Below are 27469 nucleotides of genomic sequence, written 5' to 3'. Positions count from 1 at the left end.
ACCTTTTAGTTCACGTGCGGAAGAGACTGTGGTGCGGGGTGGGGAAGAAATGACTTGTGGGATGCGAAGTAGCCGGCGGCAAGAGAGGCAGAGGAGGTTGATTGACACACAGAGAAACGTCAGGGAGCGTAGCGGGAAATAAAATAAGGAGAGTTATAAAACATCCAGCTTTACGGTTAATTTAAAGCCTCGCAGACATTTCGATCTGCGCACACAAACAGCGGATACCGAGCGGAAGAAAAAAAAAGTTCAGATCCCACGAATCAGCGCGTGGGAGTGGGAAGCAGGATCGTGACTGACTGAGGCAAGCTCCACTGTCTGTCTCGTTATGGCAGGTAATTGACTTTAACCGTTACACATAAAATAATATGGACGGGCTTGAGTCTTTACAGCGAGACCCCGCTCCTAGGAGCTCTTAGCTGCGGTAACTGCGAGATTTCGCAGTCGAGTATCGGTTTAGCTAACGGTAGCTAGCTAGTGCTAGCGTTAGCTAGCCAGCTAACTCAAGTGTCATCCTCCATCTGGCCTGCCCTTACCGGCTAATGCTAGCTAGCTAGCTAGCTGGCTGTTTACCGGCCCGGGACCATTTTCGTAAGCTAACTGTGCACGCCGTATATGCTAGCTATCCCCAAAACCTCAGTGCTCAGATTTTTAGTCTAAGGTTGATTTTTTTTTTTATTTCGAGAAGATTAAACAAATGCCCAGAAGGGCAAATTTTGCCTAGCATGCCGTAATTGGCTTCGCTCAAACTTTGACATTACCCACATGCAGGCTAGCCCTCCAGGCCCTGCTGCAGACTGAACAGTTTTTGCGTAAAATGAGTTAAAAGTCATCAGGCTTGTTTTTTTTAACACGCGCATGCTCGAGCGGAAAAACGAAGAAAAAAAAAAAAACAACCTCAAAGCGAAAGAAATAAAAGCACTATGATCTAAACCATGACTCTGGCAGAAATGGGTTTATTTAGCGCAGTGTTGATTTTCAGTTCATTCATCAGCTCAGTAGTTGTTTGAAATCGTGTTGGCCTTTAGCTCCCCCCGTAGCCAGACGGGACTGATACTTGTAAAGGAAATATCTAGTGACATATTTGGTACATGCATTTGATTCATTAGGGTGGAGAAATTAATGACACTGCATGTTATCCTGCTTCTAAAACAGATTTTTGAGTTCATTTTGAACGCCTTTTTCTTTTCTGGGATCTTTGTCTTGCAGAAAGTGCAGGCACTGTGAAGCTATTACATTTTGTCCAGATCAGTACTTTTATGATTCAGTCCAGAATGTGTGTGTGTGTGTGTGTGTGTGTGATGAATCCGTGGTGACTCATAGATGTCCTTCATTTTTCTTCAAAGCGCGTGTGTTTCAATGTTGTTAAAGACAAATCGGACCAGTTTCCACTTAACCAATAAGAGAAACGATCATCTGTGGAAAATATGCCAAACATTTTTGTTGTGCAATGAGCTATGCTGATGGAGAACCTGTTGAGGCAAGTGATTAGAAGTTATTATTGAATCAGACAGCAAGTTTTGTCTTGTTGATATAGATTTTAAAAATAAGAGACGGCATTAGGAGACCATCTGCCTCCTCAATTGACCAGGCCTAAAATAAAGAATGTGTAATTACTTTCACATCCAGACCATTTGCAGTTTAGTTGGTATTTGTGAGATTTGAACCAGACTCTGTATCTCAAAGTGAGAAACCACTACCAACTAATCATGGCTTAGATCTAGCATGTTTATATTTATTTAAAAATCGCCGGTTTCTACTTGTTGCTTAATGTGCCTGTGACCCAACAGTAATATCTTTATGTTAATGTTAGTTTGGAGAAAAAATTACATTTTTGTCTGTTTTCTTTGAGGCTAGAATTGCAGAAGTTGTGAGAGGATATGTGCACATCTGTGACCACACGCATTTTGCAAGAACCCTGTCTCTTTTAATTTCTAACATCTTATCAATTATCCCTTGCTGTCACAGGCAGCAGGGGACACTCAAATGATAAGTTTTCTTAGGAACTTGTTTACATTGTCCAGAATGTGAAATGTTATGTAATAAACCTGCCACCACCCAGAACTAAATATTTATAATTGTATTTCTGTAGGTCCTGGAGGTGACATGCAGTGGTGCTTCTCTCAGGTGAAAGGAGCAATCGATGATGACGTAGCTGAGGGTAAGTGATTTGATTAATTCAGACTAATGGATATTGCACAATTTAGCCATAGTGGGGTATGCCTTGGTGAAAATTCAGACATTTTTTTCTGTTTCCTGTTGGCAGCATTATGCAAAATCTACCAGAGAGTGAGTCTGAGGCTAAGGCAGAATCGACAAAATATTGGTGCTGATGCAAATCCCGGTTTTTCTTTTCATAATTCAGTCATACTAGAAGCTTGTGAACAGACATTCCAAGCAGCTGTGGCCCCAGGCTTTTAGGAGACCACCAGGAGCTGACAAACTTTCCTCCTTTAACCAATCAATCTAGGGATGTGCAATGATATTTCTGTAAGAAACCTCCCCAAAGGGGCCCCACATGGGGGTGGGGGGTGCAGAGTACACCAGCTGTTTCAGAAACCGTTACATTGAACTGATCTAATGTTGCTCCTTTCCTGCTCAGACATGTGTGATGTAGTGATTATAAAGTCTGATCGGACTGTTTGCCATGGTAAAGGACTGTGCTTTTTAAGTGCCCTTCTAGTTTCCACTGAAGAGATGCAACCCAAACACTTGATGCTGCTCCTGCTTTACATTAAAGGCTTTCCATTGGTGAGTCACTGGAAAGCTCTTTTTGAAAAAGGCAATGCAGACATTTAGGTTGCTGCTGGAAACTCGCTACTGGGTCCTTCTGTACCTTCTGTACATGGATCAGCCACTAGATTTGGAGGTTTTAGCATTTTCAAGAGGAATGCTTAAAAAAAAAAAAAGGAGCTGAGTCAGGCGTTTGGATAATTACCTGCTGATAATGCAGGGCCACTTGTGCTGTTCCATGCACTCTGTTCTTGGTTGCTCATTGTGGGAGTATCGTACTTTTCGGGAAAATTGGAAAACGGGACCTCCAGATGGCTGATGGACAAAAGCTCAGAGGCTGAAAGGATAAATCAATAGCTGTGAACCACTATCAGATGCTGTAGAGTGGTTTGCACCTCTGTTAGATGGGATTTTTGGTTAATTATATCATATTATAATCTTAATTTTTGTTAAATAATTTTGGTGATGTAGTTATATGGAAGGTGAGCATCAATATTTGTATTTAATTAACTGGTAAGTGAGTGAGCATTTAAAAATATATATTTAAGTCCGTCTTTCTTTATTGCCCCCAGTATTTTGCGAGAGCGCTGTAGTGTTACATATTGTTGAGCTTGTGGGGTAACTTTTGTATCTAAAGAGTTCGTGGATTGTTGCAGTCTTTAAACTGTGTGGTAAGACTCAACAGCAATGGACTCCTATAAACAAGTCATTGATGTCAGCAAAGTAGGGGAAGGCCATAAAAAGATATGAAAACACTTCAGCTCATATTTACAGCTTTAAAAAAAAAAAATTATTTGAAGGAGGAAATTATGGGCAAATGTGGAAGTCAAAACAAGATGGAAGAGCAACATGACTGCATGTTTCCTTTTCCAAATGGAAATATTATTGCACAGGCAGGAGTTGCAGGAAGGTTTAGCTGAGAGATGGGTGGACTGTACAGCACTGGTGATATGAACTATGGGCCATCATATAGAAATACAAGAAGAGTTTTCTAGCACAAACTCTAAAGGCACGTTCGAAGGAAAAAAGGAGCAGGATTTGATTAAAAGAGCACTTAGTCAGATGTTAGGCATGTGGATGGAAATATTCTGTTTTGAGGTGAGAGGTCAGTCTGAGCTTGTTTTGCAGGCAATGGTGGAGGAAACAACTAAATAATAAGCTTATTGTGGAAATAACCTGTAACGTGACATGGCTATCACAGATATGAAAATGATGGATAATGAAAGTCAATATATATCCACACTGTATGCAGTGAAGTGAGAAATGTACTGTCTTTACTGACAGAACATGTGAAAGGATTGGGAGCTGTCAGACTGCTACAGAGTTCCACGTGAAGCATGTTGCCATTCTCTAGATGCCAGGTACATGACCATGCCTGGAGTTTTGCAACAAAAAACATACAGAGAATACCATAGTACTGATATAGTTATTTCACTGCTTTACAAGTAGCAGCATGCCCAAGCTTTTCAGGTCATTTCAAGCCACATTCTAACCTTATTTTAGGATTTGGCATTTGTATTTTTGATGTCTTTACTTTAAAAATTAACCAAATACAGTCTGTCAGAATGATTTGCTTGGAATCCTTACTCTAGGCCTCAGGGACTGTGTCGTTAACAATGACCACTCGCTGCAATTTCTTGGAGCATTGTCTTTCTGCTCCAGTGGGCAACAAAGGGTTAAACAACTGTCTATGTGTGAGTGAGCTTCAGTGTATAAAGCAGCATACTGCTGCTGGGGGGGAAAGTGTAATTCTGTCAGAGTAAGAGGGAAAGAAAAGATGAAAACTAGGTTAGCAATCGTTTTCATTCTGCCCGACGTGCTGTGACATCCTCCTGCATCTTCAGGGCCACTTGCCTGTCTCCTCTCTGATTCTCACAAAGATAAATCCAGGGTTAGTTGAGAATAACTAAGTGGTTTCCTGGTGTACTTTCTGAGTAGTAGAGGGGCACATCTGTCTTGGTACGCCACTTTCAAAATGTTAAAATTGCACATGTAATCTTATGTCCTTTTTATTTTATTTTTTTGCAGCGGACATTATATCTACAGTTGAATTTAACCACACAGGGGAGCTGCTGGCCACAGGAGACAAGGGTGGACGCGTAGTCATCTTCCAACAGGAAATCGAGGTACAGCTGCGTCGTGGTTAACTTCTGCCTAGTTTGATTCCCACACATTTTAGAAAAGGTCATCCTCTGAACTTGGTGACACAAAGTCAGAACAATTATTCTAGTTTTTGGAAGCATGTCTGTAAACAAACAATAGTGGGCTTTATTTAAAAGATGGTTTTGTCGGTTTTCATACAAAAAACCCTTTAAACAAATTTACTCATCTCTGGTTCTCAACAGAACAAAAATCAGCCTCAGTTCCGGAGCGAGTACAATGTTTACAGCACTTTTCAGAGCCATGAGCCAGAGTTTGACTACTTGAAGAGTTTGGAAATAGAAGAGAAAATCAACAAGATTCGCTGGCTTCCTCAGAAGAATGCTGCTCAGTTCCTGTTGTCAACTAATGGTAAAATTCTCTCTTTAATTAAGCTGATGATCAGATATTTAACAACAGTCTGCAGTGAGTTTAATTTTGAATACAGGCATTAAAGAGAAATGAGTGACTCATAGACCCCGTCACACTTGACTCAGATGTGAAGAGAACTAGATATTAAAACATAATATTATAATTTCCTCCACAAGATGGTGAAATTAATGAATCTGCTTGTTAGTTAAGAGTAGTACTTTGTCTATCATAAAATTGCTACCTGACTCTTGTGAAACCACCATCGCATGTATGTAGACACCATACACTTGCATTTTATAGACTGCTCTGAGCAAAAAGTTCATTATTTATAGCACCAGGTGAAAAGGCAACTTTTTCAGAGTACAAACAGTTTAAGAAAGTCTGCTGTATATTGACTACATGAAGACCTGAATTGCTTTAAAAATCTCATAAATCTATAAGAAAATAACATTTCCATTTAGTGTGCCCGACAGTTGGTAATGTCATTTAAAATGTCTTTTTTTTTTTCCACAGATAAAACGATTAAATTGTGGAAAATCAGTGAACGAGACAAGAGGCCAGAGGGCTACAATCTCAAAGAGGAGGATGGGCGCTACAAGGACCCTAACACTATCACATCTTTGCGGGTCAGTTCTCAAATCAACCACTGGCTGGTTCAAGGGTGTGGTTAGTCAGACAAACCAGTAGTTCTTTGGAAGCAAAACTTTTAAAACCTGGGTGTGTCAGAAGTTGGGAAGGGCTACTGGTTTGTCATCCTTTGCTGTTGCTGATGGTAAAAATGACTGTTATTACTAATCCGGGCTGTCTTTTTAGAACCTTGTGTAACCTGTTATTGCAAAGCTAAGACTGTGTTCTGTGTTCCTGTATAAAGATATGATGGTGCTTCTTATTTTCATCTAGCTAATAGCTTGATGTTGTTTCAAATCTGTGAAGAGCTTTGAGCCAGCTAACTCTCACTGCCTTTTCTCATCACAGGTACCAGTTTTAAAACCCATGGACCTCATGGTGGAAGCCAGTCCACGGAGGGTGTTTGCCAACGCTCACACCTACCATATCAACTCTGTCTCAGTCAACAGCGACAACGAGACCTACCTGTCTGCAGACGACCTCCGCATCAACCTCTGGCACCTCGAGATCACTGACCGCAGCTTCAGTATCCTTAGATGCATGCGGGCATGTTTGTCTGTGCACCTGACTTGTGCATTAACCTGTCTGTCATCAGCTTGACGTTTTTGTCCAACTGGGGGTGAACAGTGAACATAAAAGCATCATTATTCCTACACCTCAGCACAAACCGGCAGAAAGGTTCTGCCTCACTCACTCTACTGTGGCTGGTTTGCGTGTGTGCTCTCACCTCTGACACAGAACAGAAAAGATGGGGACTGAGATGTAACCTGGTCCATTGTTTTCTAAAGTCTTGCATGGAAAAACATAGCTGTAGCCATGTCCAGTGGCTAATATGACTGTCCTTTGTGGGTCTTCAGTGCAATGGGAAAACGGAAAAGACAAACCAAGAAATCTTGTAGTTCCATGAAAAAAACATTTCAGGACCTACATTGGGTCACACTGTCCTGCAATGGCTCTGCAGAGGTCCCAGAGGGATAGTTCCTGCAGTTCCAGCATGCACACATGCAAGGTACAGGTTGCCCTGAAATGGCCCATTAACTCTTGTGGTAGTAAACCAACTGTAATCGCCCAGTTTGAAAGTCACTTCAGCTTCTTTTGGTAGGTGTCAGAGTATGAAAGACGTTATCCCTCCTTACCCGCATGCTCCTCAGATATTGTTGACATTAAACCGGCTAACATGGAGGAACTTACAGAGGTGATCACAGCAGCAGAGTTCCACCCTCATCAATGTAACACCTTCGTTTACAGCAGCAGCAAAGGAACCATCCGACTGTGTGACATGAGGGTTTCAGCTCTATGTGACAAGCACTCAAAGTGTGAGTACCTACTCATCATACTTTTATATGTCCCTTCTTCTACCCTGACAGGCAGATTAAGTACTGGATTTGTTATGCAAAGCACTTTCATGTCACAGTAGACCTTTTGGTGAACACTGCAGTTGGACTTTTTTCATCTTTCTGTCATCCAGTGTTTGAGGAACCAGAAGATCCAAGTAATCGCTCCTTTTTCTCTGAGATCATATCATCAATCTCAGATGTTAAATTTAGCCACAACGGACGCTACATGATGACTAGAGACTACTTGTCTGTAAAGATTTGGGACCTGAATATGGAAACCAGGCCTGTGGAGACATATCAGGTGAGAATGACAAATAGAAACTAGTGTGTGGTGTCAGGTTTACTACACAGTTATGAACAGTTATGAAACGACTGGCAGTAGGTTCATACACTGATGCCCTGGTTGCCACAGAATCTTCAAATTGTGGCGATTAATTTGTTAATAACTTTGTGATTTTGCTGCTAATATTTTACTATCAAAATGATTACAGATCATTTATTGTCATTATTTTGCATAGGAAATAATAGCATATAGATTTTTTTCATTACTGGAATGTAATAATCTCAGGTGGGCGCTTACTGTTTGCTATGTCTCTCAGCTAGAAAAGGCTATAGGCATATTTTAGGAAATGTGATTGAGAGGTGATGCATGGAAAGAGGAAGGAGGATTGACACCTAATATTGTCTGATAGTGTCCACAGCCTGTTAAACTCTGGTTTTCATATTTACTCATTTGATTTTAATGTACTTTTAGTTTTTATTTTATTATATGCAGTGGTAATTCATGTCACAGTTGGACAGTGGCCATTCTTTTTTCTTTTTTTTTTGCCCAGTCATTCCTGGTAATGTAATATAGTGGCCACTAGGGGGAACCCAACCCTGAAAGATAGGGTTACAGATAATGACAGGCATTTTAGATGTTCTTTTTCACAGATTCAAGCACCTTCTGCTACTTTATGGGGGTGCAGGAGATTTTGAATATTGGAGGTTTGTCTTTTGGAAGTCTCATTTAAAAATTTCTTATCATCATGTTTCTGTCCCCCCCCCACCCACAAAAATCATTACAGGTCCATGAGTACCTGAGAAGCAAGCTGTGCTCGCTATATGAGAATGACTGCATCTTTGACAAGTTTGAATGCTGCTGGAATGGCAATGACAGGTAAAAGGTTTGAGACACACAGGGGGTAAATGCAATAATAACACTAGGAAATTACATAATCTTTCAGGTAGCACTTTGTTTATTGCTGTCATGATTTTAAAGATTACACCCTGCAAGTTTTTTTTCCCCCCACTCTTTCTTTTTGGTTGGTGCACTGCACATTTGGCCTCGATCCATCAAACCCTGTTTGTGTAGCACCTTTCATTCAGGTTCAAAGTGCTTCACAGATATCTGCCAAAGCTGATAAGACAGAACAAATATATAGTAAAACTAATAATATGCAATGATAAGCAATTAAAGATAAATTAAAAAAAAAAAATCAAAGAAATGTAATAAAAATGACTTAAGTGCATAGAGATTGCATAATTTAATATATTTGAATGAAGAAACATGAATGGAAAGTACAGCTAGATAAAATGCAGTAAAAAGATAAAAATGATAAAAGGTAGGAAAAATAATATGCTATAATCATTGGATATAAATAAAATAAACCAACGCAATGGTACATAAAAATAAAAAGCTTTCAAAGAACAAGTGATAAAATGATTATTAACCCTTGAACACTAAGGTGCGGTTTTTGTAACACCATCACTGATGTTTTCTGTAAAAATATATTAAATATATACACAATGGATGGGATTTGTTTGTTGCTTTAAAGATGATTGACTTTTCAGCCTCCGGTTGCCTATGTAACCCTATAACATATTTATTACCATGTCATGTGTCAGTCAGAAGTAGTCTTTATCCATTGGTAGACGATTCAGTGACTTGCCAGGTTCTGCCCACTTTGTATAGCCAGTGGTCATTTCACCCATAAGCCTGGTTGAAGTTATCCTTAACTTTCTTATGATTTCTGGCAACCACGTACCTGGGAATCACTTCTGATGTGTAAGCAGTTTTAGAGTTGTCCTCTAATTGCCCATCACTTGTAAACTAGTGGTGCACAAAGTTTAAACTTTATTTTCTAATGGACATTGTTTTTGGATAACTTGATTTGATGACTCTCACTTTTCCCACGTCTCCCCACCTACTCTGGGCAGTGTGGTGATGACCGGCTCATATAACAACTTCTTCAGGATGTTCGATCGCGGCCACAGACGGGACGTGACATTGGAGGCGTCCCGTGAAAACAGCAAGCCCATGCAGGTCCTGAAGCCCCGCAAGGTGTGCACAGGCGGCAAACGCAAAAAGGATGAAATCAGCGTGGATAGTTTGGACTTCAATAAGAAGATCCTGCACACTGCCTGGCATCCCCAGGACAACATCATTGCGGTGGCAACGACCAACAACCTCTACATATTCCAGGATAAAGTGAACTAATTGCAGGGTGAGCTTGTCACATCTGGCGCGGGTGATGTCATTTGTAACCACCCGCAGCCTCACAGCCTCATCCAGGGCCATCTGTGGTGGTAATGCCAACAACCAGCATCCCTGTCCGGCCCTACTGAGTGACCAGACTTTGCCACTAGATGTGGACAGAGGAGGACTTGCTTTTGCCCATCATCAGTCTGTCTGTGGCAGAGTGATGCCTGCCTTGTTGTTAAGTGATGTTGTGCCAATTTCTTTCTCTTCATCATCTTTTTTTTTTTTTCTTTTGCCAACCCGCCTGCCCTTTACTTTTCTAATGTGGGTGAAACAAGTTTAATTTCCTTAAATTTCTGAATACAGACACACTTATTTTTATAAATACCCCGTCCCCTAAAATGGTAGAAAATGAAAAACACCTAGTTTGTCCCATTATTATCCTGTGCCATTGTAGTGTTTACTTTTCTAAGAAAAGTTTGACCTTTGTTTTGTGTACACTTTTTTTTTTTTTTTTTTTCACAAATTCATCAGTTCTGCTGTTTGTTTTTGAGTGTCTTCACATTTCCTTTTTTTCATTAAACCATACATTCATCACAACTTGCTGCTCATCTTGGACACATCCAGGATTTTGAGAAGTACAGTGGTTTTTTCTTTTTTTTTTCTTTTTTTTGCTGCTTTCTGGGGGTTGTTTTTTTGTTTTGTTTTTTGTTGTCCGCTCAGATTTGGTCCAGTGAGATTTTTGTTCTGCTTGCTGTTTGTCACTGTGCCTCAAGCTCTGGTTGGCCAAACAGGCCCAAACTCAGTAAGAGCTCCTCCTTTGGTTTTTTTTTTTTTTTTCTTGTTTTTCTCCCCCTTGGGTGTGTGTGAGTGTATCGTGATATTTTTGTGCATCGGCTCCTCTTCCTCCTGTTTTTTTTTTTTTTTTTTTTTTTTCTTTTTTTTTCTTTTTTTGTTTTCTCTTGTCTTCAATAATAGTCAGGTATCAGAGAAGGCCTATTCAAAGATAATTATGATGGTCATATTTATATTAAAAAGGTTAAAGAGTCAACAGGTTTGTTCCGTCCTATTTTGTGAGATGAAGCCTAACCTCGAAACGTGACTTTTTTTTTTTTTTTTTTTTTGAGGGGGGGATGGCTTTTTACCCCCCCAATCCTGTACCACAACATTCAGCTCAAGCTGCACTTCACAACAGGGAAGAACATCTAATTTGATACTGGACTTTGTTGCTGCACCAACTCAAGTATTTGGATGTCTGTGATGTGAGACTGCAATTTTTTTTTTTTTTTTTTAAAGAAAAGATTTGAGGCATTACAGTGTTTAAACTACTGCAGACGTAACTGATACTGTAACTGTGATGGTGCAATGAGCCTCACAGAAGATCTGCAGCACTTGGATGTCTCCACACCCTATTTAAAAAGTGGACACTTAAGAGTATATTGATGCCTCTAGTAATGTATAACTACAATTTTAATCAATGACAGTGGGGGGTGGGGGGGAAATAAAGGAACTACTTTTTGCATCCTTGTGAATGCTTGGTTGTTGGTGGGATCTCATCACTGCTCAACTGATGTTATGCTAAGCGTTACAGCTGGATTATCACAGCATTGTTGTTGACCTCATTAAACTCCTTCAGTTGGTAAGGGGACTTTTTTTTTCTTTTTAAAGCTGTTGCCCCTTCATTCACCGTGCAAGACGTACGTGCAGTTGCGATTAAGGGAATACTTGATGAACGTGATAAAATTCAGCCGCTGAAAGTTTATTGAAATCAGCTGAAAGGGTGTCCACTTGCTGAAAGCCGGTAATAAACATTCATCTGGCTCGTGGCTTGACCGCGTGTGTACGTGGGGGCATACACGTCCCGTCCTGCATGGCAAACGCAGAGCCCGTGAGCAACAAATCCCGATGCTTAAAAAAAAAGAGAGAGAATTTAAAAAAAAAAAATACTTCGGATCTTCTGTTTTCCAATTATTGATGCACGTAATATCCTGAGCTTTTGTTTTGTTTTTTTCCGCCTCGTTATGTCGACTCGCCCTCTCTTCTCGCTTATCAACGGGAGGCTGTGATGTCATCACCCAGCTTCCCGGAGAGAGGGAGGGAGCGAAGGCGTGAGCGGGCTCGCGGGGAGACTGGCTGCTTCCAGACCAGCTAACGCTCGAAAACAAGCGACAGCTGTGCTGTAGCTTAGCTAGCTGCTGTCCCCCTCAACCCCCATCTTAAAGAAAAAAAAAACAAAAGGAAAAAAAGAAGCACACGACTCGGGTCTATTCTCTTATTACAACTCTGAATGTGTGCAGCTAAAACACTGCGCCTTTTGCACTGACTCGAGCCTTTTATGCAACCCATCCTGCTCGCCAGGCACGACGATGTCCGACGCTAACACTACTTCTACAGACAACAACGGAGACTCGGGGCTAAACGGTAAGCTAAATCCTAACCAAACTGCTCAACTGTGACAGCTACCCGGTCTATATTCTTTCTAAAATAATTTCTGGATGTTTTTATAGTAGGTTTATTGCAGGGCTAACCAGTAATTTTGTATGCTTATGTATTTTTTTTTCACGGCGAAGCTGCCTACAAGGGGACGGTTTACAGAACGGTATGTTCCGTGTGTTTATTGACACTGTTTGGGCCAATGGTGTTTTAGTTGTACGCGCGATTGACAGGATCCTAAGCCAATCAGCGATTGGTAGGTAGAACGTAGACGTGGGGTTTAAGCTTTGTCAACAAGGCTAGATCGAAAAAGTTCAAAGTGGCAAAAATGGGGAAATGCATTTTGGTAATTTAACCTGAATCGTTCGTGTCGTGGAAAGTAGCAAAAAGAAATTTAGAAGACTTAAGTACTGTCTTTAAGATTTTCGTTTGCTTGGATTTTTGAGGTTACTTCTGTCGTTCATGTAACTTTTTTCCCGTCGACATAAGTTTTTGTTGATAAGCGGAATTAAAACTTAATATTCTTTCCTTTTTTTCCCCCTCTGGTTTTCATCTGCTTTAATTTATTCTGCCAAATAAATGTCTGTTTAAACATTTGCACTTTGTTTTTTTTTTTCTAAACTTTAGTTTCGTAGTTTATTAACTAAGTCCATTGGTATTTATAGAAAGATATGAAATAAATATTTTACTTAAGACCATTGTTTGCATTGAAATCAGAATACTTTATTAATCCCAAGGGCGAATTGTTTTGTTACAGATGTTCATTTATACAAATATGGAAAATCTCTAAATATATAAAAAAAAATTCCAAAAAATACCCAAAAAAATTAAGTAAAACTAATGTTAAATTAAAATTAAATGTCCCAAAGTTAAACTAATGTTATGTACAGTATAGATGTGATATTATAAGTGGAAAAACACCTAGGTTTCATCAGGAGCATTTATAAAGTTTGATTTCCTGTGTTTGAATGAGTCTTTTGCTGAACTTGCCTCTATGGCTCTCCATCTTGTGCCTAACAGCTACAAGGGTGTGAAGGATTGTCCAGTATTGACCGCAACTTGGCTAGCATCCCTCTGTCTAAAACATGCCCTTAAAGGTGGTGTGATTAGAACGCTGACACTCCGGCTTACTTACTTGAGGGGGGGCTCTGCCTAGACAGCTTTTGTGATTCAAGTTTTACAACATAAATAGCATGCAATGACTTGGCATGCCAATTTTGGCCACAACGACAAGGGGACAGACCTTATACACATGACGAAAGAAATTGGTTGGGGAGGTGAGGAGTATGATACAAGAGGCAGCATGTAAGAACACAGAGGCTGCTTAATTTTAAGCCAAAGTCTGCTGGATAGGAAACAAACTTTCCAGCTGGTTTTCACACACACACATCATTTTGAACAACCAGTGGAGATTAGCTGCTTCTAAAAAAGGCTAGAAAATTGCCAGTTTTTGGTCACTGGATGGTAAATGTATTCCACCCGAGTTCATGGCAGACATTTTTAATATATATATTAGAGATGGCACGATACCACTTTTTTATGTCCGATACCGATACCGATATCATAAATTTGGATATCTGCCGATACCGATATGAATCCGATATAGTGTTTTTTAACCAACAAAACTGTTTTTTAAATTATCTTGCTGCATTTTGCAAGTCTGCAAGTTCATACTCAAGTTTAAAACAACAACTACACTAAAGCTATTCTGTTATACCTGTATACAAAAAAAATATTTCATAGTTCAGCAATACTGATCAATCTAATAAACTTAAACCTACACCATCCTCCCTATTCTGGTATTTTAAAGAGTACTTAGTGTAAATATTAAGCAACCTAACTAATAGGGTTCCAACTCCCAGCAACAACAAAAATAAATAAATAAAAAATAGGGAACCACCCCTCACGCTCCACCTCATGATGCTTAATCGACGTAATCAACCTTAATTTGATGCAGTGCGAAAAAAAATGCACAGAAATCAATTATTTTTCAAGAAATATTAAATAGAGTCAACATCTTTCTTCAACAAAATTGCAGACTGCACAGATGGTACCTTCCCAAAGTAAAGAGTACTATAGCTTACTAGGGTGTATATATATTAGACTTAATAGTCACTATATACAGTAATTGACTTCTATTCATTTTACATCAAATTAAAACTTTGGGTGTCAGATAATTATTTATTAAAAGCTTGACATTTTAAATGAGAATAAGAAAGAAAAGTATGTCTTTGTGCCCTCTTTTCCCTGTTCATGCCCTATCGGCCCCCCTGGCTAAACTTTGCTAGATCCGCCCCTGCACAGTTACCAGCCGTCAGCTACGTAGAAAAAGATCCTGGAGTAGAAAGTAATGTTAAATACATTCTAACAATAGCTGATCAAGCTTAAACGTTCTGCTGTTGTTCAGCCGCTGGTTTCCTCTTTCTGGTGCAAAGTGGGCCAAAAACAAACAAGAGAGACGGACTCGCGACAGAAAAGCCGATCAGCTGATCATTAAGCAGTTTCATGATTGAAGTAGCAGCCGGAGAGCGAGAGGCAGTCGCTCGTTAAGCTTAACGCAGGAATGCTTTACAAACATTCAGAGATGGACTTACACACTTGCTTTACTTCTCTCGGGGATAACTTTGTCGGAGATGAAATGCCGGGTTGCTAGCGAAGCTCCACATGCTATCCAGACCACCGACAGGTCCTGCATGCCACAGCTGCTCTATCACGTGATGCATACTGCTCCGACGTGCTAACGTTCTGAGGTGAGTTACGGCGTGTTGCAAGTTTTGTGAGGTGCTTTCGTGATATTTAATGGATCGGATTACATTTTTTATTTTTCTCCGATATCCGATCCAGTAATTTAGGTCAGTATCGGACCGATACCGATACGTAATATCGGATCGGTCCATCTCTAATATATATGAAACAGCCTGTTGAATATCATCTGCCCAAATTAGAAGATCAAAAAGAAAAAAATGTGGATCTTAGTGCATGTACTGTTTGTGTTGTCACAGAAAAACCTGTGACACACCTATAAGGACAGCTAGCCCTTGTGCTTATCACAAGGGAGAGGCCAGCAGTGCACTTTGTAATCTGATTCTTTTTAGGTGTTTTCTCACTCACACCAGTGTCATAAATATAGTTATGTAATCCCAGGGGTCTTGAGTCCCAACATGCGACCATGGATAAGCTTTAGCCTTAACATCATGTCTCACCCCTATGAACCCCACCAACAGCTGATGGCTGGGCTGGGCCAGAATGTTCGGATGCATCAGCACCATGGTAACGTGGTTTTAGTCCACAGAGTGGAGACAATGGCCTGTCAACAGCAGCTTGGCTTGCAGTCCACCGTGTAATCTGCAGGATGAGTGTGAGTGCTGAGTCGAGGCCTGTTAAGAGGGGGGGTGTGTGTGTGGGGGGGGGGCTGCACCCTTTGCTTTTAACTGACCTGTTGTCTATGAAATTCTATGCCACATGGTGTTTACATACTGTAATGGTAATATTTATGAGGACTTCTCCTCCTTCTTTTTTTTTTTTTTTTTTTTTGGTGGAGTAGGAGGAGAAAGTGTTTTAAAGCTGCGTAAAGATTCCCCCCACCCCCTTCTCAAAATTCTAGACTTGGGTAATCTGCCCCCCTCTAAATTTGTAACTCATCTCTGACATGCTGTACTCTTTAGTTACCAGTTCATGTCAGACATCACGTACAAATGGGGACAGCGTCATATATCACAGCCACAGCACATACTGTACACTAGGTGCTCTTTCACCACAGGGCTGTGAAAATGACATTACTTTTTAACTTCTTCAACTGCCAGTTTTGGGCGCCCAGCTTGTCTCTTTCCAGGAAATTCCCCTCAGGAAGTGATTGTTGACATGCTCTGTCTTTGTTGTCTTGCATGTTTTTGCTTGGATTTCCTAGTAAAGGCCGCTTTACCTTAATCAGAGGGAATGCTGTGGCTTTGTCACACCCTGTACCAGCCATAAAACAAAAGGCAAATATTGTGACAGGTCGTGGCAGGATAACAACAGGTGCAATTTATCATCTGAATAACCAGTCAGATGCCAGCTGAGAGTAATGTCTTCCAAGGCTCCAGCTAAAACTTTGCCGCTTTCCCTAGTAGTTCAAGGAATCTGTCACCCTGTGGGTGGCAAAGAGACTTCTGTTGTCATAACAGACATAAATCGGTCAAATTCTGACTAATGTATGTAGACATGCAAAACTCAAAGATTAAAAAAAAAAAAAAAGAATAAATAATAATAATCAGTGGCTTTAAAGACTTCCCCGTGTCTATGGGGAAAGGCCTCCCAGACCTGACGTATAAGCACTTTCCTGATGACTTGATGGACTCAAATGGTCATTTCAGGTCACACTTGTTGTAAGTTTTGGTCACTCACAGCCCTGGACCTCGTTCAGACATCTCTATTTAAATTATTATAATAATATCTTTTTGATGATGGTTACTTGTTCTACACTTTTACTTAGTACATATGGGAAAAAATGTTATGTCATTATAAAACCATTCTTTGCGTATGTTACTGTGCTTTCCATATTATCATGATTGTGGAGATAAATTATGATTTGAACAGGTTCTACAGGCTTATAGAGTGGGAAATTTGAAAGCTTACAGTTGATTCACTTCCTCTTTTTAAAAATGTAGATGATGAAAAATTAAAGCCATCGATAACTCCACAGTTTCGATAACCATCGAAACTGTGGAGGAGAAGGGAAACAGTTTTCCCTTCTCCTCAGGTTAAGAGCCTTGGTGTCATCCTGGACAGTTCGCTTTCCTATAAATCTCACATCAATAATCTCACCCGTTCTGCAATTCTCTTTTGCATGGTCTCCCCCAAAAATCCCTCCATAAGCTTCAACTGGTTCAGAACTCTGCTGCTCGCATTATCACCAGAACCCCCTCCTACCAGCATATCACCCCTGTTCTTCAGGAACTTCACTGGCTCCCTGTGAAATTCCGGATAATTTTCAAACTTCTTCTGCTCACCTTCAAGGCCATTCATAACCTCGCTCCTCCTTACCTTTCTGACCTGTTAACCACCACCTGTTCTGCCCGTTCACTTCGTTCTTCTTCTTCTATCCAGCTTGCTGTACCTTCCTTCCGCCTCACCACCATGGGAAGCAGAGCTTTCAGCTGCTCTGCTCCCAGGCTGTGGAACTCTCTGCCCCCAGAAATAAGAAACACTGGTTCTCTCCCCCAGTTTAAATCCCAACTCAAAACTCATCTGTTCAAATCTGCATATTCACTGTGAATCCACTGTTTGTTAATTTTATCTTGTGCTTTTATTTTATTGTTCTTATTCTGCAATTGTTTTACTAAGTGTTTTATCCTATTGTAAAGTGTCCTTGGGTGACTTGAAAGGCACTCATAAATAAAATGTATTATTATTAGAACTGTATTTAATATGAGATTTCCTTTTAACAACTCTCATTTTTCTATATGAGGCTAATTAGGAGAGAGTTGATAGCTGTATGCTTCTATCAACACACAGTGAGTTGGTAACAAATAGTGTTTACGGTTTAGAACAAAACATAAATTTTTAATGGATAAAAAATGTTCTGGGGCATTAGGTATACCCATATATGATATATACTTTTATGGCTTGAATGCAATTCAAGCCCACACCAGACTTCCAGGTTTTTCCTGCAACTGTAACTTGAGAGCAGGTGAACTACCCCCATCCCATTTGAACAAAACTTCAACTATCCATTGTTGTTTATCTCTCTACGAGCAAAAAAAATTTGACAGTGGTCTGCTCTTTTTTTCTCTCCTGCTCTCTATTGTGTGGTCAGACCTGCTGAGCCGTTTCCTCATGGAGAGCCTGCTTGAGGTTCCTCTTTAGCTCTGTGCAAGCCAGTAACGGGTATAAACAAGTTTACTTAGAACCAGCAACAACTCGAAACTCATTACTGGGCACGGCAGTGAGTTTCAAAGCCTAAGAATGCTTAACTTTAATCAGGATAGTTAATGACCCATCAAGGTTTAGGGTTGGGTTTTATTTCATTCACAAGCTAAAAAGGCACATTATTGGAAATTTACATTTTAAACATGTCCTGTCATTGTGTCTGGTTCGTTTGTTTGTTTTAAAGTCTGTAATTATTTTATAAAAAGTGGTGGATGTTAACTTTTTAAAAAACAATTTGGTTAACTGTTTGATAACCTGAATACTTGTTTTCAAGTCCATGCACAGGGAAGCATGTGCACGCGTCTCCCTTTTTGAAAAGCAATGCAAAATTTAATCTAATCTTTAGCTTAACACATGTCCATAGAGTCAACTGGATTTCTAAAAATAGAAGCTGGCTCATGTTTATACAAGAAGATTTAAGATAACAATGGTTCTCTTATCACAATATAAACAATCTTTTTGTTTGTAATTCTAATAGAAAGAAAAGATCCAAGAATATTTTACTGTTATTTTTTTGCAAATAAGTAAAAGACCAACAAATGGAAAGTAAATGGTGTTTCTTGAACTATAACTTTGGCCATTTAAACTCAAAGTTCTTGTAAATTCAGAAGCCACTAGTTTTCTGCTTGTTGCAAGAACACATTTTATGAGAGATTACAGTTAGCCTAGCAGCAAAACTCTTCTCTGTTTGAGTGAAGATGTTTTAAAATGAAGCTTTAACTCACATCAGAAAGAAACAAATACTGAATAATATTTCTGTGTTTTCTCCCTCAGGGTCCTGGGTGGAGTTGGAGATGAACAGAAATCACCAAGCCCAGTCATTGTCAACAGTTGACTCTGTTTCGGGCCTGCTGCCGCTCCCTCAGGTGGAGGAAGAGGAGGCCATAGTGGGAGGCTTGGAGCATGTCCCATCCTCTTCTTCAATCCACAACGGAGACATGGAAAAGATCCTTTTGGATGCCCAGCATGAATCAAGCCGCAGCAACTCGTCCTGTGACAGGTACTTTTATGAACAAACATCGCTCAAGCTCCTCCGTATATCTCTAACCTATTCAGTTTATTCTTAACAACAAAGTTTCATTTTTAGTGCAAATATTAAAACTTTCAGAATAAAACCAGCTTAGTTGCAAAGCTTCCTGTATTCCCAGATCTGTTTGACATTAAACACAGATTAGGACACGGGAGTTTAATCACGATCAAGAGTCAAGAAAGTCATTGGTTCATAAAGGCCTGTATTTATAGAAGATTTAGTCACATGAGGAAGTTGATTCCTCTCCAGCTTTTTCCTGTGATTTTTCTCTCAGTGTAAAGCTACATGCTTCAGAAATGCAGATTTAAAAAAATAAAAGAAAATTATTTTTTGCTAAAGCCATATGAATTGCTAAAATAAATTTATGCATATTTATGTTCTTATTACGTATTATTCTTAGAAGTTAAAAACTGGAAACAGTTATCTTAAATTGCACAATTGAAGCCCTTTTTACACTAACCTAACAGGCAGCATGTATTAGCAAGTCAAATGGCTCTGAAGTAATACTGGGTTTTGGCTATGATGACCTTATTTTCACCTGATTCTTACCAGTGACATGCTATGACAGGGAATAGTACTCGATGAAGTGTTAGCTCACTGTGCTAACAGCCTATCAGATGTGATATCTTCAGGGCACAGTGTAAACACACCTGTCACCTGACTAGCATGATGGTGTTAAACCAGAAACTATGCTGCACTTTTTTTTTTTTTCTTCTATTGTTTTTCCTGGCATATATTTATTTACAAAACCAGCTTTTATCTGTGCATTTTGGTGTGAAAACCCTACAACCCTTGAGAAAATTGCTTTTAGGCTCCATTAAGACTTTGTGCAACATAAAAACTCTTACAAGGTGTTAAATACTGGGCAGTTTGCTTCTAAAAGCTCGTTGGGAGCGGCTTCTCTGTCACAATAAATCAGATTCAATTCAGAGTTGAAAGGGTCTCAGTCGACTTGCTTCTTCTTTCCTTAGCAGACTTCACAATTTATCTGGCATGTAAGCAACAAACTGACCCTTTGCCCCACAGCCACATCGTGTGCTTGTGTGTAATGCTCAAAACTGTGATAAAAGGGACCTTATCAGTCCGCTGTCAGCAAGTCACCTGAGCACGATTTCAGATATTTGAGCTGAGAGCAGTGTATCAGCAAACCGCTCAGAAATGATCAGGGACACAAGCACTTGACATATATTTTGTCATAACACTCTCAGAGCAAGGCTGGTGTCATTTTGCTCAGAGGCAATTAGGCAAGTGTTTTCTTTACTTATCTTTCTGAGATGCTTTGCACACATTTCATCAGAGGGGTCAGAGTGAAGGAAGAGCAGCACTTTAAAGGACTTCTAACTCATAGCCAATAAATACAAGCTACAAGTTGGCATTTTAATCCTGTTATTCATATTAAGTGATTCATTTGTTTAATATTTCACAGATCCATGATGACGATGCATTTATAGTGCTTGTGGTACGGCAAGGCGGATGTGCTGTGGAATAGGCTTTAGTGGTATTTGTTTATAGATTGTGTGAAGTACACTTTAATATTGCAATACCACCCAAACCTGGGGGCTTTTTTTCTACCCCAAGGTTAAAATAATATAGGGAGCCTTCATTTTTGGATTTTGTTGTCTTGGGTCATACGATCCAGTCCAGCCTAGTGTTGCAATGTAAACTAATGCATAAAGACTGTGTATTGCTGTGTGTCAGATCAATTTGATAAGGATCCGCCAGCTGGTACTGGTACAATAAATGCTGATATTAAAGTAATATTTTTTCTGTATGTAGAACACATTACCACAGCATATATGCGCTTTTGTACTGCTTTGATAACTGGTGACGCAAAAACATGTACATCACTTGTTCACTTTAAAGTTACATGAGGGAATTGTCAAATTGTTGTTGTTGTTGTTATTATTATTATTATTATTATTATTATTATATATATATTTTTTTTTTTTTAAAACCACAGCCCCCCACGACCTCACTCTCCCCAGGATGAGGGTCAGATCATCTTTGACGCGGAAAGAAGAGACAGCCAGGTAAGACGTAAGCATATGTATGCCTATCATATGCTTCATCAGTCTGTTGCCATGGCAGCTTCAACCACTGGCCCTGGAGGGGGATGACAGCCGTTGCCTGCCTTTAGTTTCCATGGAGATGGCTGCCACACCCAGTGTGTATTTCTGTATCGTCTGCACAGCCTGTCATCAGCATTATAGTTTTACTTATGTGTTTTCCTGGTGTCAGACATCTGAAAACATGGCGTGCACATGCTCAAATATTCCAAACAAGTCTCGTTTGTCCTGACAGACAGGTTGTGAGGGTCCTAAAGGCTGCAGGCTTTTATTGCTAAACTACATGTTTTTATGCCTTTAGTCTGAAGAGGATGTCTTGGACAAGGAGAAGGACATGGACATCTTGATGAAGGACGCAGATTGGGTTGCAGACTGGTCTAGTCGACCGGAAAACATTCCCCCCAAGTAAGTCTGAACTCTGTAAACATCAGCCTTCTGCGTGCAAATGATCATGCTCAGCTGCTTGTTTGTGCAGAGAAAGGAAATGATCATTATGGTAATAAAGTCACTCTAAAGAACAAATACGAAGCCAGCTGCTATAAGGTGTCAGCTCTGATGCTGGAATAAAAACTATATATTACTTAAACCCTTGAAAACCTAAAGGTTTCTGTAATGTATCTCAGATAAATGTGCACGACATCTGTGATACAACCTAAGATCTCATGCATACATGACACATCTCTTTTAATTGGTACCAGCTTCGAAAATGCTGTGGGATTAAAACTAGTTGATTAATCACTTAGTTTTCTTCACATCACAGTGTTTTTCAAATTGCTACTTTTCTCCAACACGCGAGGTGTTTTAAGGTGTGCAGGTATAAAACAAAGAAAAGGTGCAAACTCTTACCCAGAAAGAGCTTGCTTGCTTCATATGTGACTGAAAGTTATGTTTACAGCTATATTTACCTTTTATTGAGAGGCATTAGGTTATGAAGCAACTGTTCTGCATCTATAATGCGTGTGTTTTTAAACAGGGAATTTCATTTCCGGCACCCCCGACGCTCAGTAACGCTCAGTATGAGGAAGACTGGGGCCATGAAGAAAGGAGGCATTTTCTCTGCCGAGTTCCTCAAAGTCTTCATCCCCTCGCTGCTGCTATCACACATCCTCGCTCTGGGGCTGGGGTAAGAATCAAACACCACAGATCACCTGTGCAGCGTGTGTTATGTCTAAAGCAAGACTGACAGTAGTTAGTGAAATTTGCTCAACTGATTTATTGATTTATTTTTTTAAATGTATGTCAAAAAAGGATAAAATCTTAAAAAAAAACAAAACATGTTGTTGTACATAACCCCAGCAGGGGGAGCTGTATAACCACAGACGAACATCAGCTGCAACCACTCTTTTGTATGTTGGCAGAACAGCTGCAGACTAAAAGGCTGCACACCTGCTGCTTCATAGTGACACTCCCAGGGGTTCCATGTGATAACACATGGTACAATAATCTTGGCTCCCCAGTCAGACACAATCATTACACAGCATTAATACTTCAGACATCATTTGCTGAACATGATGTGGTATTCAGTGGGAGATATTAACGAACCAATCATATTGGGGGGGGGGGGAATATGTCTGCTGGGCATTTGCATTCAAACTAAAGGGTTGGTTTTAGAGCGAAATGTATCCAATGCAAAACAGTATTTAGCATTAAATCTGCAGATTAAGCAGTCATTGTGGCTTGGCAGTCTCCAGGAGTTGCTTTGGGAAGTTGTTTAAAGCAGTAACTAAGTAACGTTATTATAATGGGACCCTTGAAAGCTATAGTTCTAGCACTGTCATCTACCTTCCCCATAGAGTTCAATTCAGTTTGACTTATGTAACACCAGTAGTTTTCAGTCTCGTGTGCAGCTGCTTGTTTCATATAAACTGGCTCTCCCAAGTTTGGAACCACTGGTTTAATGTCCACTTACTTTCAATGGATTCATTGAAAGGTGAGAGAGTAATTGAGGTACCCCTACCTCAGATCAGGCTTTAGGCACCTTGCCTAGCTCATTGATTAAACCACCACACCCAGTCGTGTTTAACGTCATTTACCTTCTTTTCAGGGTCTACATTGGCAAGAGGCTGACCATGCCACCCACCAGCTCTTTATGAGAATGAACATGAAGAAAAGTGCCTCAGAAGTGGGCAAGCGTCAGAGGAAGTTTTTCTGTCGTGAGAAGAATGCTTGTCTCTCCTTCCTGTCCTGCTTGCCCCTATTACCCCTCCTAAACCCTGAGATATGACATGTTCTCAGGCAAAGTGCATCCTCTTCCTCCTCAGCCTCCCCTCCTTCCTGCCTCTTGTTTTGTTTTTGTTTTTTTCTTGATCTACTGTTCTTACTGTCTGTTGATACTCCCCCTACTCTTGACCTCCCCAATATCTTTCACTAATTTGCATAAACTTTTCAGAAATGAAGGTCATATTTCCTTTTCCTCATCAGTTGGAATGTTTATAATGCATGGGTTTCCAGGGAGGGTTGCAGCATCAAACCAAACTCTTCTTCTACACATGCTGTTTTAGTCCCCTTTTGACTAACTGACAAGGAGGGAGGACTGTTATAGAACTGACCAGAGATTGTGCCACCTGCAGGTGTAGCCCAGTACTCGACCTTGGAAGCAAATTCAGACTTGGCTACGCAAACTAAAAATGTGACCATGCCTTTTTCAGAGTAGCCATTTTATTTAGATTATTATTTTTTTTTTTAAATAATTTATTTTGTAATGATGGTGGTTTACTGAGAAGTTTTAAATAATGAAAGGCGTTTCCACAGTGGCCAACCCATACCGCAAGCTCTCATGAAATTCACTGGAGGAGTCTGGCTCTGTCTGCCGTTAGATTTATGTGACAATATGCAGTTATGTGCATACGATTGCATATTTTGCTTGGTGACAGGAACTGGAATACAGGTTGTAGATGGAAAGGCAGGCAGCGCGTCCCATTCGGTGTGTACACGAACAGTATTTTACATACACCAATATGGTTGGGTAACAGTGGTGTATGTTTCAGGAAAGGTTCATCTGTCTGTCCAAACTGTGAGCGTCCAAGTTGTCCTTTCAGTGAGCCTCCTGGTTTCTGCGGAGCATAACTGATCATTTCCTGCATGTGTGGTGTTTTTTTTTTTTTTTTTTTTAACTCTAGACTGGGCTGGACTTTACGCGATTATAGTTTCAAATTAGTGCACGCGTTGTATTGTTCAAAGGTTCGATACCAAAAGGCCTAAAAGTGAGATTTTGATTTGAGATTAAAAAAGAAGTTAGATATTTTCTTTGAGAACATTTTTGAGTGTTTAGAGGATATCTCATGAAACAAGTTACTTTTATACATGGAAATTTACTTCCAAAGATTTTAGAGCCATTAAGGAAAATGATACAGCCAGCCGTGCTTCCTGACACTCCAACAGGTTTGCCAAAACAAAAAACGAGGAGAATTAACTTGACGCTGCAGATGAAGGGATCAATTTGGATAGGCAGAAGGTACCCAGTGGTTCTCAATCTATCTCTCTTTCGTGATGCTGCAGCAGCTTCTGACTGACTGGAGGAAAGTTTGTGTAAACACAGGCTCTAATGTTAGGACGGCTGTAGCATGCATGGAAAACTTTATCTCTGAAGCTGATCAGTTTGTCTGAGCCAACCTGGGTCCAGATGACTTGAAGTCAGTTAGCGTTTCTGCAGAGTTGATTTGGAGTCGATATGCACTCCACCTGCAGTAAATGTTTTTTATTTTGTAATTATTTTTAGTCATCGAGGAGTAAGCTGAGTGCTTTTAAGTTTTCTTCCCCTTATCCACTTGCTCCGAGTCTACTCTGTTGATGTTCGCGTATCAGCATATAGCACCACAATGAGTTCCTGTAAGTCGCCACACAACACGTTTGCTTTAGCTTGACCGTTTCTTCCCGTTTATGACACAAAGTCAAGCATAAATGCAAAACGTTAACAAGGACTTGTTCCCTTTTCAAAAATGAATTTCATTGTGAAATTTTACGGTACAAAAGAATAACATACAAAATCTTAAAGGATACGGGGACAGTAAAATTTGACTCCTCATCATGCATACAAGCTGATTCAAAGACTGGCTAAGAACCACTTGCGGGGTGTGGATGTTCTCGTTTCAGCCACAGAGATACTAATGTTTTTCTTTCTGCCTATGTTTGTATGTGCAGCATTTGAAAGTGGTAATCCTTCTCTCCTGTGTAGTTTGTTTTTGAAATGTTTTTGTTTTTTTTCTCCTCTCTTGGTGTTGGACAAAGATTGTGAACGCACAGGAGTCATGTTGGACCTGGATCATGATTTAAAGTGTGAAAACAAAAGACCTCCATTGTTGATGGCAGGGCCTAATGTGAATAGAAATGGAAGGAGCTGAAAGACTCGTGGTATGAAAGTGTTTATTGTAATGCTACATTTGCTTTAATCTCTTTTTCCCCCACTACATTGGAGAAGATAATGGACATTTTCGTCATTAAAGATTACCTGAATGAAGCAATATGATTGTATTGTACTTTTTCTTTATCTTGAAAGTTGACAACCTGAAGTTTAAATTTTATTTTCAGAAAGAGGAACCACCTTGCAGTTCTTACAAACCTCAATTGAATATTCAGATAATTTTCAACTGCTTTGTTTTGATGTTGGCTTTGCAATATTTAAATTAATCTTTTGAAGCTGTTTAAAGTAGTCTAATCACCCAGTCACATGGCAGCAACCTACTGCATTTAGCCTGTACATATGATCAGGACCTGCTGAAGTATAAACTGAGGATCAGACTGCGGAAGACAGGCGATTTAAGTAACTTAAACCAGATGGGCTGGTCACAGTATCTCCGAAACTACTGAGCTATTGAACAGTTTTTACAACCAAGGCAGGTAGAAGGGCATATCTGAATGCACAATGTATTGAACCTTGAAGTGGATAGACTACAAAAAATCTATACCAGAAGTTTGGAAAAATGTTGGCTGGTTTGAGTCTTGATCTCTGCTGTGATGTTTGGATGGAAGGGTCAAAATATAGCGTAAACAACATGAAAACGTGGACCTGCCTTGAAGTTTCAGGTGTAATGGTGTGATGCTATAATACCAGCCTTGGTATTTGGTGAGCATCATGTAAATGTCACGTCTTACCTGAGTATTGTTGCCGACCATTTCCATCCCTTTATGACCACAGTTTTCCCATCTTTTGATGGCTGCTTTTAGAAGGATAACGCAACAAAACTCACGTAATCTCAAGTTGTTGAACATGACTATGAGCTCACTTTACCCAAATGGCCTCCGCAGCCATCAGATCTCAATCCAATTGAGTATCTTTAAGATGTGATGGAATGGGAGTTTCCCACCTTTGATGTGCAGCTCACAAATCTAAAGCAACTGTGTGATGCCATCATGAGGAATGTTTCATTGCCTTGTTGAACCTGTGCCAGGAATTAGGGTAGTTGTGAATTCAAAAGGGTGTCCAACCTGGTATTAGGTCTACCTAATGAATTGGCTGTGAGTGTATATTTTTAACTTCAGAGGACTCAACTTTGCTTGTCTTATTTGTAAGAATAAATTCTAGCTAGAGTTTGATTTTCCTCTGACTTACTGTACTTCCATAGACAGCTACTATGAAAAGTCCACAGCTATTACTTTGCAATCCAGTCCAAAAACTGTGCTTTCCTGATGAGTTAGCACACGTAACTAAGACCTGGGGCATCAAGCTTCTCTGGAAATTCCTTTGAGCTCTTGACCATTACAGTGTTAATATTCTCAGAGCAGAGAAAGAAATGTGGCTGAGGTTGCCTTTTAAGAGATAATGAAATGCCCCAAACTCAAATTTCAGTTAACATTTTGGTAAATTATACATTTAAATGCTTTTGGAATGTCTCTCCTTGTTTTTAAATGTGCATACCTGTCTATTAAAAGTCTTACCAATCAGAAGATATTATTTCTTTAATTTTTCTTCTTTGAAACATCATCTGGATATTTTAGCTGCACAAAGCAGAAGCAGGAAGACCTTCCGGTTTGATTTTAGTGATTAGAAACAGTCCCATAGGACCCCTGAAGAACACAACTTTAAAAGCTTGAAGCTCTGCTCTCGAGTGGGAGGTATTCTGCAACAGTTTCAACAATCTTTTCCTCAGTAGTTTAGATAATACCACAGTCAGGGTACATGAACCTCATAATCTTATCCATCTGTTTGTTTAAACTGCTTCAGTGATGTCAGATGACCAGCAGTGAATATCATCAGCCATCACGAGGTTTAAATGTAAGAGATCAGTTTTAGTTCTAAAAATAATCAATCAAAATTCAGAGTTTGAATGCGCTAGTCAGTTGCGGCCTTTCTCTGCAGAGTATGTTTTCTCTTCTCACAGTTCAAAGCCAGTTAGCTTAATGAGTGATTCTAAACCGACCTTGGGCA

The 27469-nt window shown here is 39.9% G+C and overlaps 2 protein-coding genes across 2 annotated transcripts; both read left to right on the top strand.

The window, feature by feature from the left end:
- Positions 1–26: 26 nt before the first annotated feature.
- ppp2r2ab (protein phosphatase 2, regulatory subunit B, alpha b) lies at positions 27–10958 on the top strand. Its single transcript, XM_080874113.1, has 10 exons — positions 27–335; positions 2093–2161; positions 4762–4859; positions 5079–5244; positions 5758–5870; positions 6220–6397; positions 7023–7187; positions 7340–7509; positions 8276–8367; positions 9408–10958. The coding sequence occupies exons 1-10, from the start codon at positions 329–331 to the stop codon at positions 9685–9687; spliced, it is 1338 nt and encodes a 445-aa protein (XP_080730239.1). The 5' UTR covers positions 27–328; the 3' UTR covers positions 9688–10958.
- Positions 10959–11757: 799 nt separating this feature from the next.
- bnip3lb (BCL2 interacting protein 3 like b) lies at positions 11758–25903 on the top strand. The gene is made up of 6 exons (XM_080874114.1): positions 11758–12090; positions 18784–19009; positions 21000–21069; positions 21407–21510; positions 22079–22228; positions 23150–25903. The coding sequence occupies exons 1-6, from the start codon at positions 12036–12038 to the stop codon at positions 23196–23198; spliced, it is 654 nt and encodes a 217-aa protein (XP_080730240.1). The 5' UTR covers positions 11758–12035; the 3' UTR covers positions 23199–25903.
- The last annotated feature ends 1566 nt before the right edge of the window (positions 25904–27469 follow it).

The sequence above is a fragment of the Rhamphochromis sp. 'chilingali' genome (assembly GCF_963969265.1).
Source record: "Rhamphochromis sp. 'chilingali' genome assembly, chromosome: 2".
NCBI classification, from domain to species: domain Eukaryota; kingdom Metazoa; phylum Chordata; class Actinopteri; order Cichliformes; family Cichlidae; genus Rhamphochromis; species Rhamphochromis sp. 'chilingali'.
Note: the sequence above shows the minus strand (reverse complement) of the source record. Positions and strands in the feature narration are given on the sequence as shown.

Excerpts from the sequence above, each read along its gene's own strand:
- ppp2r2ab (XM_080874113.1), top strand. Across the intron at positions 2,162-4,761 it reads CGATGATGACGTAGCTGAGG|CGGACATTATATCTACAGTT; the intron begins GTAAGTGATTTG and ends ATTTTTTTGCAG. Across the intron at positions 5,245-5,757 it reads GTTCCTGTTGTCAACTAATG|ATAAAACGATTAAATTGTGG; the intron begins GTAAAATTCTCT and ends TTTTTTCCACAG.
- bnip3lb (XM_080874114.1), top strand. The coding sequence starts at position 12,036 with ATGTCCGACGCTAACACTACTTCTACAGACAACAACGGAGACTCGGGG. Across the intron at positions 21,070-21,406 it reads CGGAAAGAAGAGACAGCCAG|TCTGAAGAGGATGTCTTGGA; the intron begins GTAAGACGTAAG and ends TTATGCCTTTAG. Across the intron at positions 21,511-22,078 it reads CCGGAAAACATTCCCCCCAA|GGAATTTCATTTCCGGCACC; the intron begins GTAAGTCTGAAC and ends GTTTTTAAACAG.